This window comes from Ceratotherium simum, chromosome 12 (genome assembly GCF_057802395.1).
Source record: "Ceratotherium simum simum isolate JZ-2026a chromosome 12, ASM5780239v1, whole genome shotgun sequence".
Taxonomy (NCBI): domain Eukaryota; kingdom Metazoa; phylum Chordata; class Mammalia; order Perissodactyla; family Rhinocerotidae; genus Ceratotherium; species Ceratotherium simum.
Genome location: NC_141911.1, coordinates 32,491,972 through 32,512,756, shown reverse-complemented (window position 1 = coordinate 32,512,756; position 20,785 = coordinate 32,491,972). Strand labels below are relative to the sequence as shown.

The following is a 20,785-nucleotide window of genomic DNA, read 5'->3' as shown; positions in this document are numbered from 1 at the left end:
GAAGGCTTGGTGCTAGACCCAAGAGCAAAAGGATGCTATGAGAAGATTCTTTTACAAATTGACAGTAAATTCGTTGTGTTGATGCAAATAATTAAGTCAGGCAAACATTTGAGCATATATAGGCTGGTTGGTAGTGCTTAGAACAATAGCCTTAGATATTTAACCCAACTTGAATAATAAATATAAAGAAAAAAAGTGTAATTGCTAAATTATCAGTAGAGTGTCAAATATTTAAGGTAAATAGTATAAAACTTCTAATTTGGTTCTCAGTTACCTAATCATAGAAAATCATACCAAAATGATGAATGGAGAGGAAAAACTAAAGGTCTCCTAACTAGTAGAGCTTTATGCAATAAAGGAAATGTTCTATATCTATGTCATCCAGTACAGTAGCCACTTGCCACATGCGGCTAATGAGCACTTAAAATATTGCTAGTGTGACTGAGAAAATCAATTTTTAAATTTATTTAATTTTAATTTAATTTAAATTTAAGTAACTATATATGTCTAGTGGCTACTGTATCAGACAATGCAAATTGAGAAATTTATTTAAATGTTCCATTAGAAATTTCTAAATTATGCATGCATTTAAATTAAATGCTTTTAAACTACTTATACTGGTTTCAAGAACTTCAGGAACTAAAACAAATATCAAACAATGGATGTAAAATGGGTTTTGGTAAATTCTGTTTTGTTTTCCTGTTATTATTTTTAATTTCAGGAACACACTGAAAGTATTTTAGCATAACAATATGTTTCCTATGGAGAAAACTGGTTGGTGAAACTATTGGATAATTTGTGGTGCTATTTTAATGCCTGAGTGGAATTTTTCTTTTTTAGAAAACTATGCTAAATGAGGACTGAGTTTGTAAAGATTTGTTAGCCTCTTTGCATTCAAAATTCTTCCATCAGAGTATTCATTTTTCCATTCATTCATTTATCCAATAATTTAGAGTTGACTGTGAAAGATAGAATTAAGGAGTAATATAAAAACTGTAGAACCAGATAAAAATTAGTTTTTCTATGGGATATTGTGAGCTATAAATTTATAGGAATATTTTAAAATTATGGTAACTCTTCCTTTTTTAAACTCTCGTTATAAAATGTGCTCTCATTAATTTGTGAGGATTTAACTACTTCATCTTAATGTGGTGGGAGTTTGAACTGTGTTTCCAGTAGCTGTGATGGATTTACACAGAAGCACACACACCCTCTCTTAGCTGACCCCTGTTCAGTGTGAGTGAGGATCCCAGGGGCAAAGGGTGCATGGTGGTTAGTGGGAAATCCAGACTATTTGGCTTCTGAAAAGAATAAACGTTTAACCTTAACCTGTAATAAGTAAAAAAGCAAAGAAGAGATTTTGATTACTTTTGATACTTATGCAGATCATTTAACTTAGGGAAAATCTTGACTAGTTAAGTATTTTTTACATTTTAATAATCATGGTTTGTTGATTCAATAAATTATTTTAAATACATTTTGCAGTTCATATTTACCAAATATCACTTTTCATTCTTACTAGAACTGAAAGACAGTAAGCAAATTTTATCTATTACAAAGAGCTTTAAAGTTGAGAATATCGGACCACTTCCTATAACTGTGACATCTCTGAAAATTAATGGGTATAATTGCCAAGGTTATGGATTTGAAGTGCTAGATTGTCATCAGTTTTCCCTGGACCCAAACACAGCCCGGGATATCAGCATTGTGTAAGCATTGAACTTTCATCTCGTTTAAGTTTTATGATGCATTTAATGTAGCGGGGGAGGGGGACTTTTTTTCATTGGTAAGAAACCTTGTTTTTATATAAGTATTTATCTTATAGAAGTAAGATGTTTTGCTGCCATTATGATTATTTTTTTTGTGCCTAAAATTAAAACAATTAATGTTCTTAGAGATGAGTCTTTTGTAACCAGGTTTACTCCAGACTTTACCTCCTCCTGGGTGATTCGAGAGCTGACTCTTATAACTGCAGCAGACCTCGAGTTTCGCTTCACTCTCAATGTGACGCTCCCGCATCACCTCTTGCCTTTGTGCGCAGACGTGGTCCCAGGACCCAGCTGGGAGGAGTCATTTTGGAGGCTCACGGTCTTGTTTGTCAGGTAAACCACCACCTTCTCCACTGAGTAGAGAAGCCACCCAAGGGAGTTGCATGAAAATGTATATTGACCGGATATAATCAAAACATATGAACTGAGTGGAATTTGTATTGCTTTGAGGACCCTGACGTACATGAAATAGACAAAGTAGTAACTGGTAAGCTTTAAGATAGTAGTAAACTAATTAAGATAGTAGTAAGAGGTTCATAGGACCTAGAAGTATAATAGACAGTTGTGCTCCATATATGCTCATTGGCACAGTAGAAGATATAAATGTTATTCTTTTTTCTTTTTTTTTTTTTTTTTGGTGAGGAAGATCAGCCCTGAGCTAACATCCATGCCAATCCTCCTCTTTTTGCTGAGGCAGACCGGCCCTGAGCTAACATCTATTGCCAATCCTCCACCTTTTTTTTTTTCCCTTTTTCTCCCCAAGGCCCCAGTAGATAGTTGTATGTCATAGTTGCACATCCTTCTAGTTGCTGTATGTGGGACGCCGCCTCAGCATGACCAGACAAGCGGTGCGTCAGTGTGCACCCGGCATCCGAACCCAGGACACCAGTAGCGGAGCACGTGCAGTTAACTGCTGAGCCACGGGGCTGGCCCCGAAGATATAAATGTTATTCTTATTAGCTCAGTGCAATAGCATTTTGAGATTAGAAGACTAGAATGACCCTTGTAGAGTGATTTTATCCTGAAAGTGTCTTTAAAAATTGAATTGGAATGTCAGACTTACAAATATGCACAGTTTTAGAAACTTGGTTTGGTTTTTTTTTTTTTAATCTTTAAGAAATGTCAGAAATTATGATGTCATACATCTTATGGAATTTTAATACCGTGTCTTTAGATGTTTTCCATCAACTGTTCATCACTCTTCTATAATAAAGCTAGTCTTTTTAATCCCAGTCAGAACCACGCAATAAAGAACCTCGTTGCTTTCTTCCTCAGTTTGTCCCTGCTGGGTGTGATTTTAATAGCCTTCCAACAAGCACAGTACATTCTTATGGAGTTCGTGAAAACAAGACAGAGGCAAAACGCTAGCTCCTCTTCCCAGCAAAACAGCAGTCCGATGGATGTAATCAGCGCCCATTCTCACAAGTAAGAATTCTCGTAGTGTGTTGGGGGGGCGGGTTCTCACCTTTGATATTACTCATTTCTGATTTTATTTGAAGATAATATAAATTTTGATTCCAAACTTGTTTTCGTAAAATTTTCAAGTCATTGTGTGACAGCTGTAACGTTTCTTTTATTAAATAAAAGATAGACTTCACGTAAGGACTGAGTGTATGAAACTCATGGAGCTTTAGAAGAAGGAAAGGTGGAACTCCTTAATACACACAATACCAATTACTGCCTCTTTCACATGGATTTAGAAACAGACAGGTAGAGTTTTATTTGGTTTGCCTTTATGTTAAATATTTTTCTTCTTAAATTCAGAAGCAATTGCAAGAACTTTCTCGATACCTATGGCCCCTCTGACAAAGGCAGAGGGAAAAGCTGCATTCCGGTAAACACTCCACAGAGCAGGATCCAGAATGCTGCCAAGAGGAGCCCAGCTACCTACGGTCATTCTCAGAAGAAGCACAAGTGCTCACTCTATTACAATAAACAGAAAGCCAGCACGTCTGTCGCCAGCAGTGCCAACACTACTACTGAGGAAAAACAGACTTCGATCCTGGGCAGCTCCCTGTCTGCCCCTAAAGAGGACATGTGCACTGATGTTATGGGGGAGAACTTGATAAACCTCAAATATGCAAGTGGCATAAATGTCAACCTGCAGAAGAATTTAACCCTTCCCAAAAACTTATTGAATAAAGAAGCAAACACACTGAAAAACACAGTTGTTGTCAATAATACTTCTTCAGAATGTCACATGAAGGAGGGACTACAGACATGTATGTTTCCTAAGGAAACGGACATTAAACTTTCAGAAAACATAGCTGAGCTCAAGGAACAGGAGCTCTGTCCTCTGAAAACCCCTAAGAAGCTACCTGAAAATAATTTGCCAAAAAATTCACCTCATTTCCAGCCAGACTTGCCAGAAATTTCCAGGAAAAATAATGGTAATCTTTTTATTCTCCTTGATGATTCTTCTCTCCTGTCTGTCTCCAGTCTGTTTCTCATGGAATTTGTTCTCACCTGTGATCTTAGTTTTAATTGTAAATGCTGAGTTTTTAGTTCATGCACAAAGTTTTAGTAAAGGGGTAAATGTTGAAATAAGGTTTGTCAGATGAAAAGTTTAGGACAAGGCACCAAGTTTTTAGAATGTCGTGGCTAAGAAGTTTACATTTTAGCCCGTACGTTTAGAGGGATGTGAAATCATATTTTATTGCTGGGAGGACATCGTTTCCTAATTATTTTTTATTTTGGCTTTTCAGACTATTTGCAAAAATGAATCAGCCCATGAAATGTTTCTGACTAAACAAAACTTACCAACTTGCTATATTTAACAAGTGCCGCCATCTCATGCTCCTCGGCCCTGGTTCTTCACTAATTCTGTCCCTCGTTTAAAGGAAGGCTGATGTTCTCTTGTAGCAAATACAGTTAACGAGAATGTGAGCAAACACTAGACTAGAAAGATTGCCTACCTATAAAATTGTCATTAATCTTTAACTAATCCCTGTGGCCTCTGGCATAAGAGCCCATGCTTATTATGTTTGTCCATCCTGACCATTTTAATAAGCACATTTCTGTTGCTTTTAAAAGTCAAATTTTTGACACTTTTTATTCTGGAAAAATCAGTTACCTTTGATCTTATTTGAAACATCTAAATATAAATAACTTCCTATTTTTCACTCCTTGCTATTGTAGAGGAGGTTACAGACGTGTTATGGATTGGCTGATTCTAAGGAGCTTTCTGCATTTAGTCAAAAACCCCAACTGAATTAAGTGTTCCATAAAAGGACGTTTCTCATTCAAGGAAAGCTGGAGTCCTCTGAGTGGAACATGGTGTGGGCGGCTACACATGCCTTCCTCACGCACCTTGTTCGTACCTGTTTGTACCGTTTCCCTGGCAGCAGGGCACATGCTTGAAGTGGACTCCTGTTTGTAGGGTCAACACTGTCCCCTGTGTCCTCTCCATCTGGCGTGTGAGTACGCCCTCTGGACAATGCACTCACCCAGATCTGCGGAGTCATAACATACCTTGTCGGGTGGGGTGCCTGTTGCTCCATTTCTGTCTCAGACATTCTCTTGGGCCCAGACTCCAAAACTCTAGTGAAAGGGTGAAATTATGGGATGAGTCCGGCTGGGCTTTCCTCTTGTTTTGTGTGTCCTTTCGGCCTGAGCACAGTATTTGACTAGGCTGACTTTACACAAACTTAAAGTCATAGTTGTTTGAAGGCATTGTCCCTCCAGAAGTGCTGCTTCTGTGGTCCGTTACATCCATCAGATATCTGGGTAAATGTGCCTGAAATATGCAATGGCTGAGGTATTGTGGATGGATAGATGGGAGAGAGCTTTGGCTGCATCATAGTAATTGGAAGGGGTTGAAATGTAGAGGTGTGGACCAGCAATATGTAGTGCCCAAGTGGCTCAGAGGATTGAATTCATGCTTCAAGATCCTCCTGTCCAATACTTGCTGTTTAATGCCTGTATTTGAGCCTAGATGCCTATAGCTGAGCCTAGAAGACCACGTAATAACACTTCAGCAAGTGTGAGTAAATTTAATATGGGAGTCCATAAACATAGGGTTTGCTTATATCGTTGTAGATGACAAACTGCCCAGAAACTTTCCTTCCTGTGCAGATTACTGGTATGTTTATAATGAATGTTTTAAATGGAAATAAATCTTTCCCAACAAGAAGATTTTTTAAACTGCTTTTTGGCTGGATCAGCAGCGTGTTATGTGGTATCGGGGTGATTGTTGATCAGATCAAGTAAGAGCTGATGAAAGAATGTTGGCTTTCCACCATGTTCATACCAGCAAATTCAAAGGTGCTAATTCACAGTCCTATATTTCTCTCCAGAATTAATATGTCAGCAAGAGATTCCTCACAGGGAAATCCACTCATTGACATGTATTTTGTTCTGACTTTCTGTTCCCATCACTATTCTAGGAGAATATCAAAGAGATTAAAAAGTAAACAAATTAGCTGCCATCAATTTACAGTTTTTTAAACATTTCAAAGAATTGAAAATTTAAAAAATAAGAAAGGACTGAGAAATGTAAGGGAAGAAAATTGTGGTTTGAAGGAAGGATTTGGAGGTTTTTAGTAATATTAAGGGTTTGGGGTTCTTTTGTCAAATTTCACAGGAAAACATTGTAATAAACTGGCAGATGGTGAACAGGCATATAATCGGCAGGGAATCTGTAATGTGTAAAGAGTACTCAAGAATGAGAAAAACGTATATATAAGAACCTTCCAAGCTTTCACTTCCAACTTTGAGCATTAGTTCTTTTTTTTATTTTGAAAAGTATTTACTTTGTGAAAAGCATATTGTTTCCATCTGAAGGTCCTTTCTAGAATCTGAGGAAAACAGCTTCAGTCTGGTGAGCAGAACTTAGCTCACCTGATGGTTGTGATCCTATTGGGAACTTCCATTCATTCAGTTGAACCAGTTAGTGTGTTTGCCACATTTGCCATTTCTCCCAAAGTGCACAAATGTTCTTAGAAACAAATCTAGTGATAAGATTGCCTTTGGGAAAGAGGGACGGGGGAGGTGGTCTGTTGCTTGAGCGCCCAAAGTGATTTTCTTAAGCTATCAGAACTCCTTGGGGCACCTGAAGAATTGTGCCTTCTCCTATTCAGAGGCATTTTATTTTCTGAGTGTAACTTATTGTGTGAGAAAAAAACGTTCCAAGGTGTGTGTTAAAGGCACTGACTACATGTCATCGTTATTGTTGAAACACAGACTATTTTCTGAATGCCAGAAAATGTATGTTCTCCCTTTCTGGCTCCTTTTCTCCTGTTCCTTCTGAGAGGCCTGTAGTATCATACATCAAAATTCCCAATAGAAATGGAGTCTGTTGACAGATTCTTCGGGCTCTGTTTTCACACACTTGTTTTTTGGCATTAACCCGTCAAACAACTGTGAAATGGCTACATTTTTCAAACATTTGTTACTGTTCCATAGTCTCTTGATCATCTGACAAGAGTAGGGCTTTATGTGTAATATAAATGTTCTTTTGAAATGTGGCTCTTTTCAAATCTTTATTATTTTTTAATTGTATGATCAAAATAATATAGATTTGGAATTAAGGCTAAAGATAAACTGGTGCTGGCCCCAGCGCTGTGAAAGAGGAATAGTTAGCAAATTATTTTGTTGGTTTCTGCTTATATTAATGTAAAGGATAATAACTTTTAAATTTAATAATACCCTAAACCTTGAAATTAACAGTTCATGAAAGTTTTCACTGAATTTGATAAATACCTCCAAAATTTCTGAAATACCGACATTTGCAGAAATTAAAAAAATAGTCTCGTTTACTTACAGATACTAATAACTTGAAATGAAGATCTAGTGGTTTACTCAAAATATGCCATATGATTAGATTTGATACAGTAAAACTTGAAGCAGGATTCTAGCGAGTTCATTTGTTCCTTGTTCTTCTGTTTGTTTTTTATCTTTGTGGCTCAAACACTCTTACTCTGTGAGATAAATATAAGAAAGTTGCATAATACTGTTAAGTAGGCATGCTTAATAGAATAACATGGATTGGCTCCATTTTTTTTTCCCTAAAGTGGTGGGTGTTTTTGTTTGTTTGTTTTGCAGGGGGAGATTGGCCCTAAGCTAACATATGTTGCCAATCTTCCTCTTTTTTTTTTTTTTTTTTACTCTCCCCCTTCCCCCACAAGCCCCAGTACATAGTCGTGTATAGTTGTAAGTTCTTCTGGTTCTGCTATGTGAGCCGCTGCCAGAGCATGGCTACTGACAGATGAGCGGTGTGGTTCCACGCCCAGGAACCAAACTGGGCCACCAAAGTGGAGCACATCGAGCTTTAACTACTCGGCCATCAGGGCTGGCTCTTGGCTCCATTTTTTATATGAAGTATATACTCACGGTATCTCTAAATTCTTGAATATTTCATGTTAGAATTTCTCAAAGACTTCATGAACAGCTTGTGATTAGAATTTATTTTATTGTTTGTCCTGATTCTTGGCGCCACGGAAGTCATTGCTAATTTTCTAGGAAACTGTGCTTTACCACTTTTTTTGGGGTGGTTTAGTGTTGGATATTAAATTTGGATCCTTCCTAAGAAACTCTGATGACTAATACTTTCAGTGCTGTTCTTGGCCTGAAGAAAACTTAAGGAAATCCACTTTTTCATGAATTAAGACTCTAGGAAAATAATGGCACATTTTTTGAGTAGAGTATCTGTATTCTGTTTCATACTTTTGGCTTCCAGAATCCAAAGTGATGTCTTTATTTATGATTTCGTTTTCTGTTTGGATCCTGGCTTCCTTGCTCTTGGCTATTTCCTTTATTCCTTCATAGTTGCAGATTTCCTTAGATATTTTCCTCTGTGGATATCTAACACCCAATTTGTGTTGTAGAGGAATTAATGCTTCCCCAGCATTTTTACAGTTATGTAATATTTATATAATATTTTAAATATATATATTATATTTGAATATATATATTATATATTTATTTAATATTATATATAATATTATAATTATATATATTATAATATATATTTAAAATACATATAATATTTATATATATTTTCTGTTAACAAAAGTATGCTTACCTTATAAGTACTGTTTTTAACACGTATGCATCTTGCTTTGAGTGAGTTTAATTTGTAGCTTCAGATTTCAGAATCAGAATCAATTGACTGCTCTTTTCGTTTTGGGGTGAGAGACTTGCCCTGCCCCAGGTCTCACAGCAGGGCCAGATTGGGGCCTCTGCTGGTATCTGGTTAGACATTCATCTCACCAGAGCCTGCAGCCTGCTTTGCTATGAAATCTTGGATGGTAGTCATCTAAACTTTCTCAGATTGCAAAGGTATTGTAAGGGATTCTCAGTTAAAGAGAAAAGGAGGTGGTATTGAAATACTTTGTTTCATATTAGAACATGTGGCCAGTTATTGGGTTGAAGTTGATTTGACTTTATTTTGAAGTAAAGGGTAGAAGAAGAAATACACTTATGAATGAAATCATTTGAAAGAAAAATGGAAAAATCATGTTTTCAGATGAGGTTCCTACCAGCACCAACCTTTGCAATATGATTCATCTACCGCTCGTTCTTCAGCTGCAGGCACCGTTCGCTGGGGGCAGGTGGGCATTTACTGTAGGAGAAGGACCTGCCCTGTGTGTTTTAGTGGTGACCCTTTATATTTACATCTGTTTTGGTTTTATCTTTATAACAGTCAAGCAGGGTAGAAGGTGGTATTTTCGTTTTATAAATAAGGAAACTGAAGCTCAGGTAGCTTAAGAGACTTAACTTTGAACATAAAACTAGTGGCTGAGTCATGGCCAGAACTCAAGTCCTTACCCCTCTCTCTCCCTCCCTTAACTTTTTAAAAATTGTAGTAAAATATACATAATGTAAAAGTTATGATTTTAAATTATAAAGCTCAGTGGCATTAAGTACATTCACATTGTCGTACAACCATCACCATCATCCATTTCCAAACTTTCTCATCATCCCAAACAGACATCTGTACCCATTAAACAGTGATTACCCATACTCTCTCCCCCTAGCCCCTGGTAACTACCATTCTACTTTTTGTCTCTATGAATTTGACAACTCTAGTTTCCTCAAACAAGTAGAATCATACAATATTCGTCTTTTTGTGACTGGCTTATTTCACTTAGCATAATGTCTTCAGGGTTCATCCATGTTGTGGCATGTATGAGAATTTCATTCCTTTTTTTCTCCATCTTAACCATTTTTGAGTGTACAGTTCAGTAAAGTATGTTCACATCGTTGTGCAACAAATTATTCCTTTTCAAGGCTGAATGGTATTCTGCTGTATATACCACATTTTGTTTATCCAGTCATCCGTCCATGGACATTTGGGTTGTTTCTGCCTTTTGGTTTTTATTAATAATGCTGTTATGAATAATGGTGTGCCCCCCCTTCTTTTCCTTGACCTTTTTTAAAGACTGTTTGTAGAACTCGTAATATAAGTGCATTTTCACCTGTAAATGAAATAAATTTCTAGAGCATCGTGGATGTCCAAAACAATCCTAAGTCTAAATCTCATTAAATCAAATGTGATTGATTGGTGTAGAAAAGAGATTTAACTGTGGGGAACATGAATGGACATAATTAGCTAGAAATTGAATCATTTTTATTTGTTCAAGGGAATAACCAGCAAGTGCCTGTGAAGAATGAAGTACACAATTGTGAAACTTTAAAAAAGGTTGATACAAAGTCTTCTTCAGAAAAGAAGATTCACAAAGCATCTAAAGAAGACATATGTCCTGAGAAACAGGACATACCATCAGTCGAGGTCTGTATTCCTTTTTTTCTTGCCTATTAGAAAGAACAAAACCCATATTTAGGGCTTAGAGTGCAGATATCTGTGTAATAACTGTACATGTATATTTCATAGTTTTCAAAGGGGATAGTTATCATGCATTTGAATCCACATTGATAATTGGTTTGATGTGTTCAGAAGTTTTATTTACCTTCTAATTATACTAATTATATAACAAAATAATTTTTAGTGATATCACCTAGCTTTTACTTTTGTTCTTGAGCAAATGGGTTAACTCCTGGGTAGATGTAGAGTCAAACCAGATCCCGTATACTTTGTCTCCAGTTGTCACCCAACATCCATTTTTAGGGCGTAATCTTGCTGAGTTAGAAACATAAGCCAAAATCCACAGGAGGAGAAGGATGCCTTTCTAGCCTAGGTGCATGGGCCCTAGCACAGTGGAATCCCAGAAGAGAGAGCAAAGCTTGCGTACTGTCCCGGCTAGCTCTTGCTCTTTCCACCGGTGCAGGCTACTGAAAAGTGTCTAGAAAGCAGAACCCAGCCCTGTATCTCATAGGGGAAAACAAACAGGTCCCAGATAAAGGTGGGAGAGGTATTTAGGAGAATTTACCTACTTTACATCAGAGCAGAGCTACCTGTGTATTAGCACAAGCACAGTGAAAAAAATAGCATTCCAACTATGCAGACATACTCTAGTGAAACTGAATAAAAGGAGTGGAACATACAGAAGACAGATGAAGATCCCTGTCTAGAAGAAAATACATCCAGAGCCTTGTTCACACTGTAGACTATGAATTCCATAAAAGAAGAGCTTTTAAAGGCAAATTAATACACTGGCATAAAATTAAAAGAGGTATTATAAAGCTAAGTAAATAAATGAACACATTACATATACAGTGGCTGAAAATTGAAGTATTGACCTAAAGGAAAGGCTTTGAGATAATCAGAATGAATGTGAAGTAAAAAATTGAAGAGATTAAAGCATTTAGGAAAATGATGATGATAGATACAGGGACAAAGAAAGACAAAAACCGTTCAACATAAGAATACTGATTGTCTAAGTAAATGGACCAACAAATGGATCAGAAAAGTATTCAGAGATGTTATAGAAGAAAATTTTCCTGATATGAGGGAAGAACTGAATTTATACATCAGAAGGGTACACTGTGTACACCAGGAAAAACTGATACATGATGATGGACGTAGGCACATCCTGGTTATATTATTGAACTTAAAGCATAAAGAATTGTGCAGACAAAGGTAGGAAAATAAAGAGACACAAATTTAGGCTTGCCTGAGACTTCATAGCAGCATCTAATGCAAGAAAACAGTGGAGCAGTATCATTGAGAGAATGAAAATGGGAACAAGAATATCATGTTTAGTCAAGCTGACCCTCAAGTACAAAGGCGACAGGCAGGCATCCTTAAACACAAATGAATTCAGGAGCCTTTCTTGAAAAAGGAAGTTAATGAAATTGAGCCAGCCAAGATAGAAGTAAAAATAAAAACCAAGGGTTGAAGAAGCCACATTAAAGGTCTGTTGTTGAGATTTCTATCCATTTTATATCCAGATCTGAGACTAAACAGTTGGCAATTACAATTGCAGAACAGATTGCGAATATTAAAACTTTAACAAAGCGAAAATAGTAATTGACAAAATGGGAGGTGGTATGATTGAAAGGTAGGTGAAAATAAGTTTTATCTTTCTTGGTAAAGAGTCAATACTATATAAAACTGAAACATGTAGTTTAAAAGGGAGAAAACTTACAAAAACATCCTTCACCATTTTTTTCTTAACCTTAGAGAGATCCTTAAGGAATTAATATATCCCGTGGAGAAGAAAGAGTTATTTGAAAGTAGGCAGTACCTTTGGTTTTACTTCAGTTTCTTCTTGTATTAAGTTCAAATAAAATTGAGCCTTAAATTTTTGTTTAGAAATAATACATGGTTATGGTGTTATAAATTTTTCCCATCATCTGTCCTGCCCTCCTTACGTGTGTGTAGGCTCACAGAGAGTGAAGAATAAGGTTTGCCAAATAATCAGTGGGAGGAGACCCTGGTTATTTTGGAGTGGTGGGATTTTGGATGATTTCTTTTTTCCTTCTTTTATACTCCTCTATTTTTGCTTAAACTTTATAACAAACATGAATTTTTCATTAAAATAAAATGAAAGTGATACAAAATAAGTATATCATAGACATGCTAAACTAGGAATTTGCAGTCTATTGGGAAAGACAAGGTATTCATAGACAAGTGCCAAAAATCAATACACAGTAGAGGAGATTTCAGAGATTGAGAAGTCAGTTTAGCCTGCAGTGGCCAAGGAAAGCTCTTAGAGGAGACAGAAGCTTGTGCAGGTGGAGTGTGGACAGAGGTGGGCAAGTGGGCAGTGGCCCCACTGAGCCTCATGGCATAATTGGGAGCAGTAAAGGAATCATCTGACTGAGAAGAGGCTCAGTCAGAAATAGAGGGGAAGAATCAAGAGTCCCACCAGGTTGTGGAGGCCCTGGCATGCCAATTGAGAGTTTAGACTGTATCCCCCAGGTCTCAATTGGAAACACAAATGAAGAAGGTGAGCATAAGCAGTAGGAAGTGATGACGCCTGTAGAGAACTGGAGAATGGTTACCAGCCACGGGATTTCAGAATCAAATTTTTAAAAGCGCATTTGTCCAAACAAAAAGTCTTTTTGGAGGACTTTGCCTGAGGGTGGCCAGTTTGGGGGACTCTGCTGCAAATTGTGGAGAGCTGTTGAAAGTTTCTGTCGACCTTAAAATGCTGCTAATTATTTTACCAGCAAAACGAGTTTATTCGGGAATAGCCAAAGAATTGCAGTTCAGGATGTGCATGCTATGGTGGATCATAGGCAAATCCAACAAACAAGGGAGAGGAATGTTATTTTATAAAGAAAAAGGAGGACACTGGGAGGGGCTGTTTTGAACGAAAGTCTGTTGGAGAAAAGCAGGAGTTTGGGGTGGTGATGGGTCCTCATTGGCTGAGTTGCTGGGGTAGTCAATATCTGTTTGGGATGCAATGTACATTTCTTCCTTGATTATTGATTCTTTCCTTTTGGGCACTTTTTCCTGTTGGGGTCTCTAATTGACTATCTTTTCTGTAGTTGACCTCAAGAGGTACTGCTGGGAGCTCCCCCTTCTGGCCTCCTGAGTCCATTTTAAATAAGGTTTCCCTTTATTAATTTTCTCATTTCTGAACTAGGGGCTGGATGGAGGGTAAATAGCAAATTGAAAACAACCTTAGGCTGTGATCTTCTTGAAGGTAATAATTGGATATTTTTCAATTCAGTTTCATAAAGACGGGCAGAATGTCTATTATAAAGAACTAGTGTAGTTTTTTAGCAAATGATTGAATGAATATGTGAATAATGCATTTTTGGAGGATTAGTCTGAATGTTTTGGAGCCTGGGTATTGGAGAGGGCAGAAAGGGATACCAGCTCTCTTCTAACAAGGAGGCTGTTACTCTGCTAGGAGGTGTGATGTAATCAAGACTGTGTTTGGGCAGGAACAGAGGTAAAGGATAGGGAGAGTAGATAAGAGAGAGTTTAGAAGAAAAACCAATGCACTAATTGCATAAAGGAGAGGAGCTATCTTTTCTTAACGTAGCCATTTGCAAAAATAACTCCAAAGTTTTAAGTCTGGGTGACTAGAAGACGGGAAATTCTGATAGATGTGATGAGTTCGTTTCTGTCAGAGCAATGTTGCATAGTGGTTAAGAGCACAGACTTTGCAGCTAGAATTCCTGGGTTTAAATCCAGCTCGTCACTTAATCGCTCCATAACATTGGGCAAGCTACTTAACATCACAGTTTCCTCATCTGAAAATGAGGATAATAATAGTATACCTACCCGTTAGGGTTGTGAGGATTAGATGAGTTAATTATGACAAGTGCTTAGAATAGCAGCCCTTAGGAAGTACTGACAAGTAGTCAGTACCCAGGAAATGACAGTATGACCATAATCATTACCAATAGAGAGGGGTGGCTGGACGCTGACGTGAGAGAGTGTAGTAGACAGTGAGAGATAATGGAACCAGAGCCTCTGCGGCAACCAGGCCTGGAGCTTCAGATTTGAAAGTTGTCTCTGTGGAGGTTAGAATTGAAGGGTGATACCGAGTTCTCTGAGGTGTGTACAGCGAGAAGACCAGGGACCTGAGTCTGAACCTTGCGCAGTGTTGAAGTTGTGGATGGCTTGAGGATGCAGGTATGGCACATCTACAGGAAGCTAAGCCAAAAGATGAAGACAGGGCATTCCTTCAGGAGCAGACATAAAGTCATTGAACTTGAGATAGGAGGGAATGGATGAGGTTAAGGGTTGAACCTTAACAGCCTTCTGATATGGGCTTTGGAGACTGCCGTGTGCCCTGTACTGTAATTAGAAACAGACCCTGAGATGTGCTGACTTGACAGCCCCACAACCTCGTGTGCTGGGAGGAGCAATTGGAACTAATCACTCCAAGCCCCTCAGTCTAAGGGTCATGAGGAGGTGGCCCCGAGGAACAGTGCCACATGGGTGCTACTGCTGACACCCATCTGCCACATGGTGTGTGAGGGCCATTCCCCCATCTCAGACTCTGCCCCCAGCCCCGAGGTCTTCCTTGGCTCCCATGCCAGACTTAGCCCTCTATACTTGTGACCTTGGTTATGGCAGTTTTCTTAATTTATTCAAATTATGTTCTTTTCTGTGTGTGTTCACCGTTCGATTTTTGAAGGCGCAGGCCTTGTCTTTTATCTCTGTCCTTGGAGCTCAGACATTTCTTGTACTTGGTCCCAGTGGTTGTGTAAGTTCCTTCTTCCTTTTCTGGTCTGGGAGCCTGTGTAGGACAGACATCTCCACGTGATGGTGGCAGCCAGCTCGACAGTAAGGATGCGAGTCCGAGGATTTGGGGGACTCAGGCTGTGCTTTGTGGTCCAAGGTTGTCCTCGTAGTCAAGGTGGATTTTCTGGTGCAGACTGAGGGGCTGTAGTCTGTCATTTCTTTGCTGTCTCTGTGACTCACTCCCAGTTTTGTAGACCTCTTCTTCAAAAGCCCATGAGTGCACTTTCCATTTCATTGTTCATTTGGAGAAAATCATTCTCAATAAACACATTTCCAAGTGCAGTACTAAAATGTTTGTTTTTCTTGTACATTCTTAAGGCCTAACTTTGCAGCTTAGAAAATTGTATAAATCTGTCTATAGTACATGGGGAACATTCCTCTAGATTTATTGGCAAAGAAGGTTGAAGCCCAGATTTGGAAGCCACAGACTAAATTTTAACCCTAGCCCTGGCTGTTTATTTTCTTTCAAGCCGATTTTTTTTCCCTTAGAAAAGGAATTCATGATTTTTCTAGAAGCATAAAGAAGAGGGGAAAAGATCTATCCAAAGTGAACCACTTTTCATGTTTTTCTGTATTGTTTCTTTGCTATGCAAAGTTTTTAAAAACTAAGGATTATTATCATTGTGTATTTGTAGCTTTGTTATAATGTTATAATTCTAAATTTTCTCAGGTTGGAAATTAATGGGGAACTTTGTTTTCAGTTGGTTACATAACATTCCATCATTTAACTGTCATAATCTAAACCATTCCTCTGCAGTTGGACATTAAAGTTGTTTGCAACTTTTTATTTTCATAAATAATACTATGATGAACTATTTTGTTCTTAAGTCTTGCCTGTATACCTGATATATCCTTATCATAGATTTCTAGAAATAGAATGAAAGAGTATCAACTGTCTAAGGCTCCTTATGTGTGCTGCCAGATGGCTTTCCAGAAAGGTGGTACCAATTTACATTCACATACACGGTGTGTGAGAACACTGGTTTTCCTCTGGTCTCAGCGGCACCTTTTTTTTTTTTTTTTTTTAACAAAATCTTAGTGTGATAGGCGAAAGACTGTGTTTTGTTTTTCATTTCAATTTGCATCTCTTACTAGAGAAAGGTGAGCATTTTCCTTCGTTTCATTTTTTGTAAAATTCTGAAAAACACAAGTAAAAAATCATCCATCCAAAATCCTACCACTGACATTTTTTTAATACATTTTTTTAATAAATTAAGAAGTAAATGTCTAACCCAGTTTCACTTCTACTGCTCAGAGGCAGACACTATACACAGTACATACAGTGTAAACACACTTGTGTTTTTTGAAACCAAAGTGGAAAGATGAGATACAATTTGGTCTGTAATTTGCCTTTCCTAAAAACATACTTTGTTATTAAATATTTCAGATGAACTCTTCATGTTTTTTGGCCTTTTATATATCTGTTGTGAATTTGCATTTCATGTCCTTTGCCCACTTTTCTATTGAATGTTAGTGTTTCTTCTTATTTTCTAAAGAACATATGTAAAAGTATTAACTCTTTGTCTATCAAGTAGTGTATCAGCTTTTTTTCTTAGTTTGCCCATTCCCGCTTATTTGTATTTGCTTTTACTTATATACAGTGGCTTTAGGACTGCCTTTGTGCAGTCAATCTGTGATTTCTCTTCTTTGCTTTCTTCCTGGTTCTCTGGTTTGATTTCTCCTCTCTGTTCCATCTGCTGTCTCCACTGCAGGCCTGTTCTGCCTCAGCCCGACTCCGGCCAAATTCCTCTCCCTGCCCATTGCTTCATGGTGCACACACACGTACTCACACGCCCTCACACACGCCCTGCCAAAGAAAAAGGCCATTCATTAGTTTTTTTTTCCCACAATAAGTCTTCTATCTTTTCACTCTCTTGTCCATACCCTCTTCTTGTCCATACCTTGCTCTGTTTGCTCATGGACACTGCTTCTCAGTCATTCCACTCACACCCCTGAGTCCAGCATGGCCAGCACTCTCCTTTTCTTCCTGTTGTTCAGAGAAGGCGATGCTTCTGACCACCAAGTCCCACCTCTTTGTAGTCCTAAAATATGTCCCCACTTGTTTGCACATAATGGCAGTTCTAACCAGACTGATTTGAGAAAGACAGCCGAGTGTCCGAGTGACTACTCACCAGCCCCTCTTTCTCTCACTCCACTTAGAGATGGATCCTTTATTTGTTCTGGAGGGAGAGAAAGGCCCAAGCACTTGCTGCGTTGAAAAGCCTTCGTTGGCTTTTGAGTCGACAGGGTGGGACAGAGGAGGGGAGAACTTTCCCCGCCAAAAGTTGGAAATACACCAGGAACACTACATGAATAAATATGGTATATATCTAATATTTAACATGGGATCTGGGCCGGCCCCGTGGCTTGGCGGTTGGGTGTGCACGCTCTGCTGCTGGCGGCCCAGGTTCGGATCCTGGGCACGCACCGACGCACCGCTTCTCCAGCCATGCTGAGGTCGCATCCCACATGCAGCAACTAGAAGGATGTGCAACTGTGACATACAACTATCTATTGGGGCTTTGGGGAAAAAAAAAAGGAGGAGGATTGGCAATAAATGTTAGCTCAGAGCCAGTCTTCCTCCCCAAAAAAGAGGAGGATTAGCATGGATGTTAGCTCAGGGCTGATCTTCCTCACACACACAAAAAAAAGATATTAACATGGGATCATATGTCTGATCATATGTCTTCAATGTGTTTGTTTAGCGTCAAACATAAGCAATTAGCATTAAGGTCCTGTTAAGGTTAGGGCTTTGTGTGTTTAACTTGTCATATTTTTAAAATACCTTCAGAATCAGAAAAAAGTTAATACATACTTATTAGGGGAAAAAATAAAGGAGTATAAAGAAGAAAGCAAAAATCCCATAATCCCACCACATTTACAGTTAGAATTTCATTTTATTTCTAGTGTGTGTTTGTTGTAGTAAGCATATTGCTTTAATCAGTACGAGAGGCTTTCAATACCCTAGACATGAAATGTGCAGGCTCCTAAACCTTTTATGTTTCTTCTTCCAAGTCATGTGGGTGTTAGTCAAGTGTATGTTATAATCTCATGGATTCCTACTCTGATTTTTGGACCAACCTTCTGAAAAAGGAAGGTATAATGAGCCGATCTTTGCTCTTTGTGAAATGTGAATCCAGAAGGGGACTCTCTGAACTGGGAGATTTGTCTCTCTGAGGTCCGTGGAGAGGCATTTTCCTCCTGAAAGGAACCAACACCCTTAAGAGAGGTGTTTTTCAAGCCCTGGGGTCTCAGTGTGTGAGCTCACACCACCTCCCACGGTGCCTCTGCTTTCTGGGGGCTGCGTGGTGGAAGGAGGAGAAAGAGTAAGTATTAGGAGACTTTAAAGACATGAGCTACTTGAAAATTTTCAAGGGCAGAGGAATACACCTCCCCTTGGACCTGTTACTAGGCTATGCCTAACATTTAAAAGAGGAAAAAGCCCAGTTAAGAAAACTTTATGTGTGTGTGTGTGTATATATATATATATATATAAAATATATGTAATTTATACATATAATATATATGTATCTCATGCTAAATTAAGTTTTTCAGAGCCACATTTGAAAAATATCAAGCATATACTTGCCTTATTTACTCAAAAAGCTTAAACTAGTTTGGAGCATTCTGTGAAGACTTGACTATTCTCCTAAAGTTCCTCTGTAAACAAATAAGAACATAAATACATGAATTAGTCCTAAGTTGAGTTTCTGCCTGACTGTTCTTCAGTAGTAATTCATGTGAATTGCGCATACCAAATTAGCAGGTGAAGGCTGGAGGATTTATTGCTGCTGAAGTGAACAGCAAGCAGACCAAAAATTGCTAACAGATGTTTTTCCTTTTAGCATCTTAGGAATTTATAGGCCACAATTTTTTTTCTCTTTTTGCAGAGAGATTGAGGGAGGTAGGGAAGGAAGGGAAACGAAAACAAACGAGAGATTGAGAAATGCATGTCTCAGTTTTCACCAGTGCTGGAACGTTCTGAATTCAGATGGAGTTGGTCTTCAAAAGTTAAAAAAAAAAAAATCAGAGAGGCTTTTTTATCCATATTTAGTCAGTTTAAACCTTTACTAAAAGTTATCTTTTTTTTCTGTAGCAAGAAGATGCTTATAGAAAGAAGAAGCTTCAGGAGAAAAAAGAAGGAAATTTACAAAATTTAAATTGGAATAAAAATCGAACATGTAGAAAAAACAAGAAAAGGGGTGTTGCTCAGGTCTTAAGGTGTGTATTTTTACAAACCTTTTAAAATTTTGATCTGTTTTTTACTCTATAATTTTACATTTAGCTATTATCCTTTAATCTTATTTGTGTTATGTTAGATATAGATAATAAGATAGTGTAGATGTTTATATTTTGAGATAAAAGTATGTTTCTAAAATTAACATATTTTTTGGTTATGTTTTTATTTATTTTGTTAAAAATACCTAAAGTGAGGGGCCGGCCCGGTGGCGTAGTGGTTAAGTTTGCACGCTCTGCTTTGGTGGCCCGGGGTTCCCAGGTTCATATCCCGGGTGTGGACCTGCGCACCACTTATCAAGCCATGCTGAGGCGGCATCCCACATATAAAATAGAGGAAGATGGGCGTGGATGTTAGTGCAGGGCCAGTCTTCCTCAGCAAAAAGAGGAGGATTGGCAACGGATGTTAGCTCAGGGCTAACCTTCCTCACGCACAAACAAAAAAATGCCTAAAGTGAACACATTTTCAAAATTTTACTTTATGAAATGCTAAAAGCGATGGGAGGTTTCAAGGAAAAGCGTTAAGACATCCCTCCATGCCAAGACCTTCATTCTGGCTGTGAAATACAAGAGCATTGCAGAGCAATCCAGGAAACCCCACAGGGCACAGGCAGGCATCCTGTTCCCAGCTTGACCCTGACCCGTCTGGGCTATCCGGGGTCCTAATAGCGAAAGAGCATAGTCACCACACATAGAGCCCTTGGTTCAGTCCTGCAGAAGGTGGATTCTTAGAGCTGCGGGAAGTGAGGTGCCCAGGGATCACGGTTCGCTTCAAACCCCAGAGTTGGTGAGGGGCAGAGCCAGATTGGAAGCCTGGCAGTTTGGCACTTTCCTTTGGAAACCTTGCTTCCGTGAGACCCTAATCTCCCCGCACTTTCATTTTCTTATCTGTAAAATGAAGGAGCTGGACAGGGCTTAGGAGCTGGACAGGGTTTATGTGGAAATCTCATATTTTTGGGTTTCCAGAGATATCTCTCTATATCTAATTTTGTGTAAATTCCTCAGCCTGAGTTTTTTCCTACCAGGTCAGTAGTGTGTACCTTCTGACTCCAAATCTACCCTGTGGTACAGTCTCTGAGTTTTGATTTCTTAGGTTAGATTTTCAGCACCCCCTCCCCCCACAAGGTGCCGAGGGCCTCCAGCAGAGACGCTCTCCCCTGCCTTTTCCTCACTGCGTCTGTGGACGGAGCTTTTCCGGTGTCCCTTGCACTGATGACGCCCTCCTTCCAGG

General features: G+C 38.6%; 1 protein-coding gene across 4 annotated transcripts in view; it reads left to right on the top strand.

The window, feature by feature from the left end:
- TMEM131L (transmembrane 131 like) overlaps positions 1-20,785 on the top strand; it is a 158,907-nt gene that overhangs the window by 120,433 nt on the left and 17,689 nt on the right. For all 4 annotated transcript variants that reach the window (XM_087437511.1, XM_087437508.1, XM_087437509.1 and 1 more), the window contains exons 22-27: positions 1,523-1,709; positions 1,917-2,102; positions 3,045-3,194; positions 3,534-4,159; positions 10,352-10,500; positions 19,415-19,539. In XM_087437511.1, the coding sequence (XP_087293637.1) occupies positions 1,523-1,709; positions 1,917-2,102; positions 3,045-3,194; positions 3,534-4,159; positions 10,352-10,500; positions 19,415-19,539 (1,423 nt within the window). The remainder of the gene's footprint in view (positions 1-1,522; positions 1,710-1,916; positions 2,103-3,044; positions 3,195-3,533; positions 4,160-10,351; positions 10,501-19,414; positions 19,540-20,785) is intronic.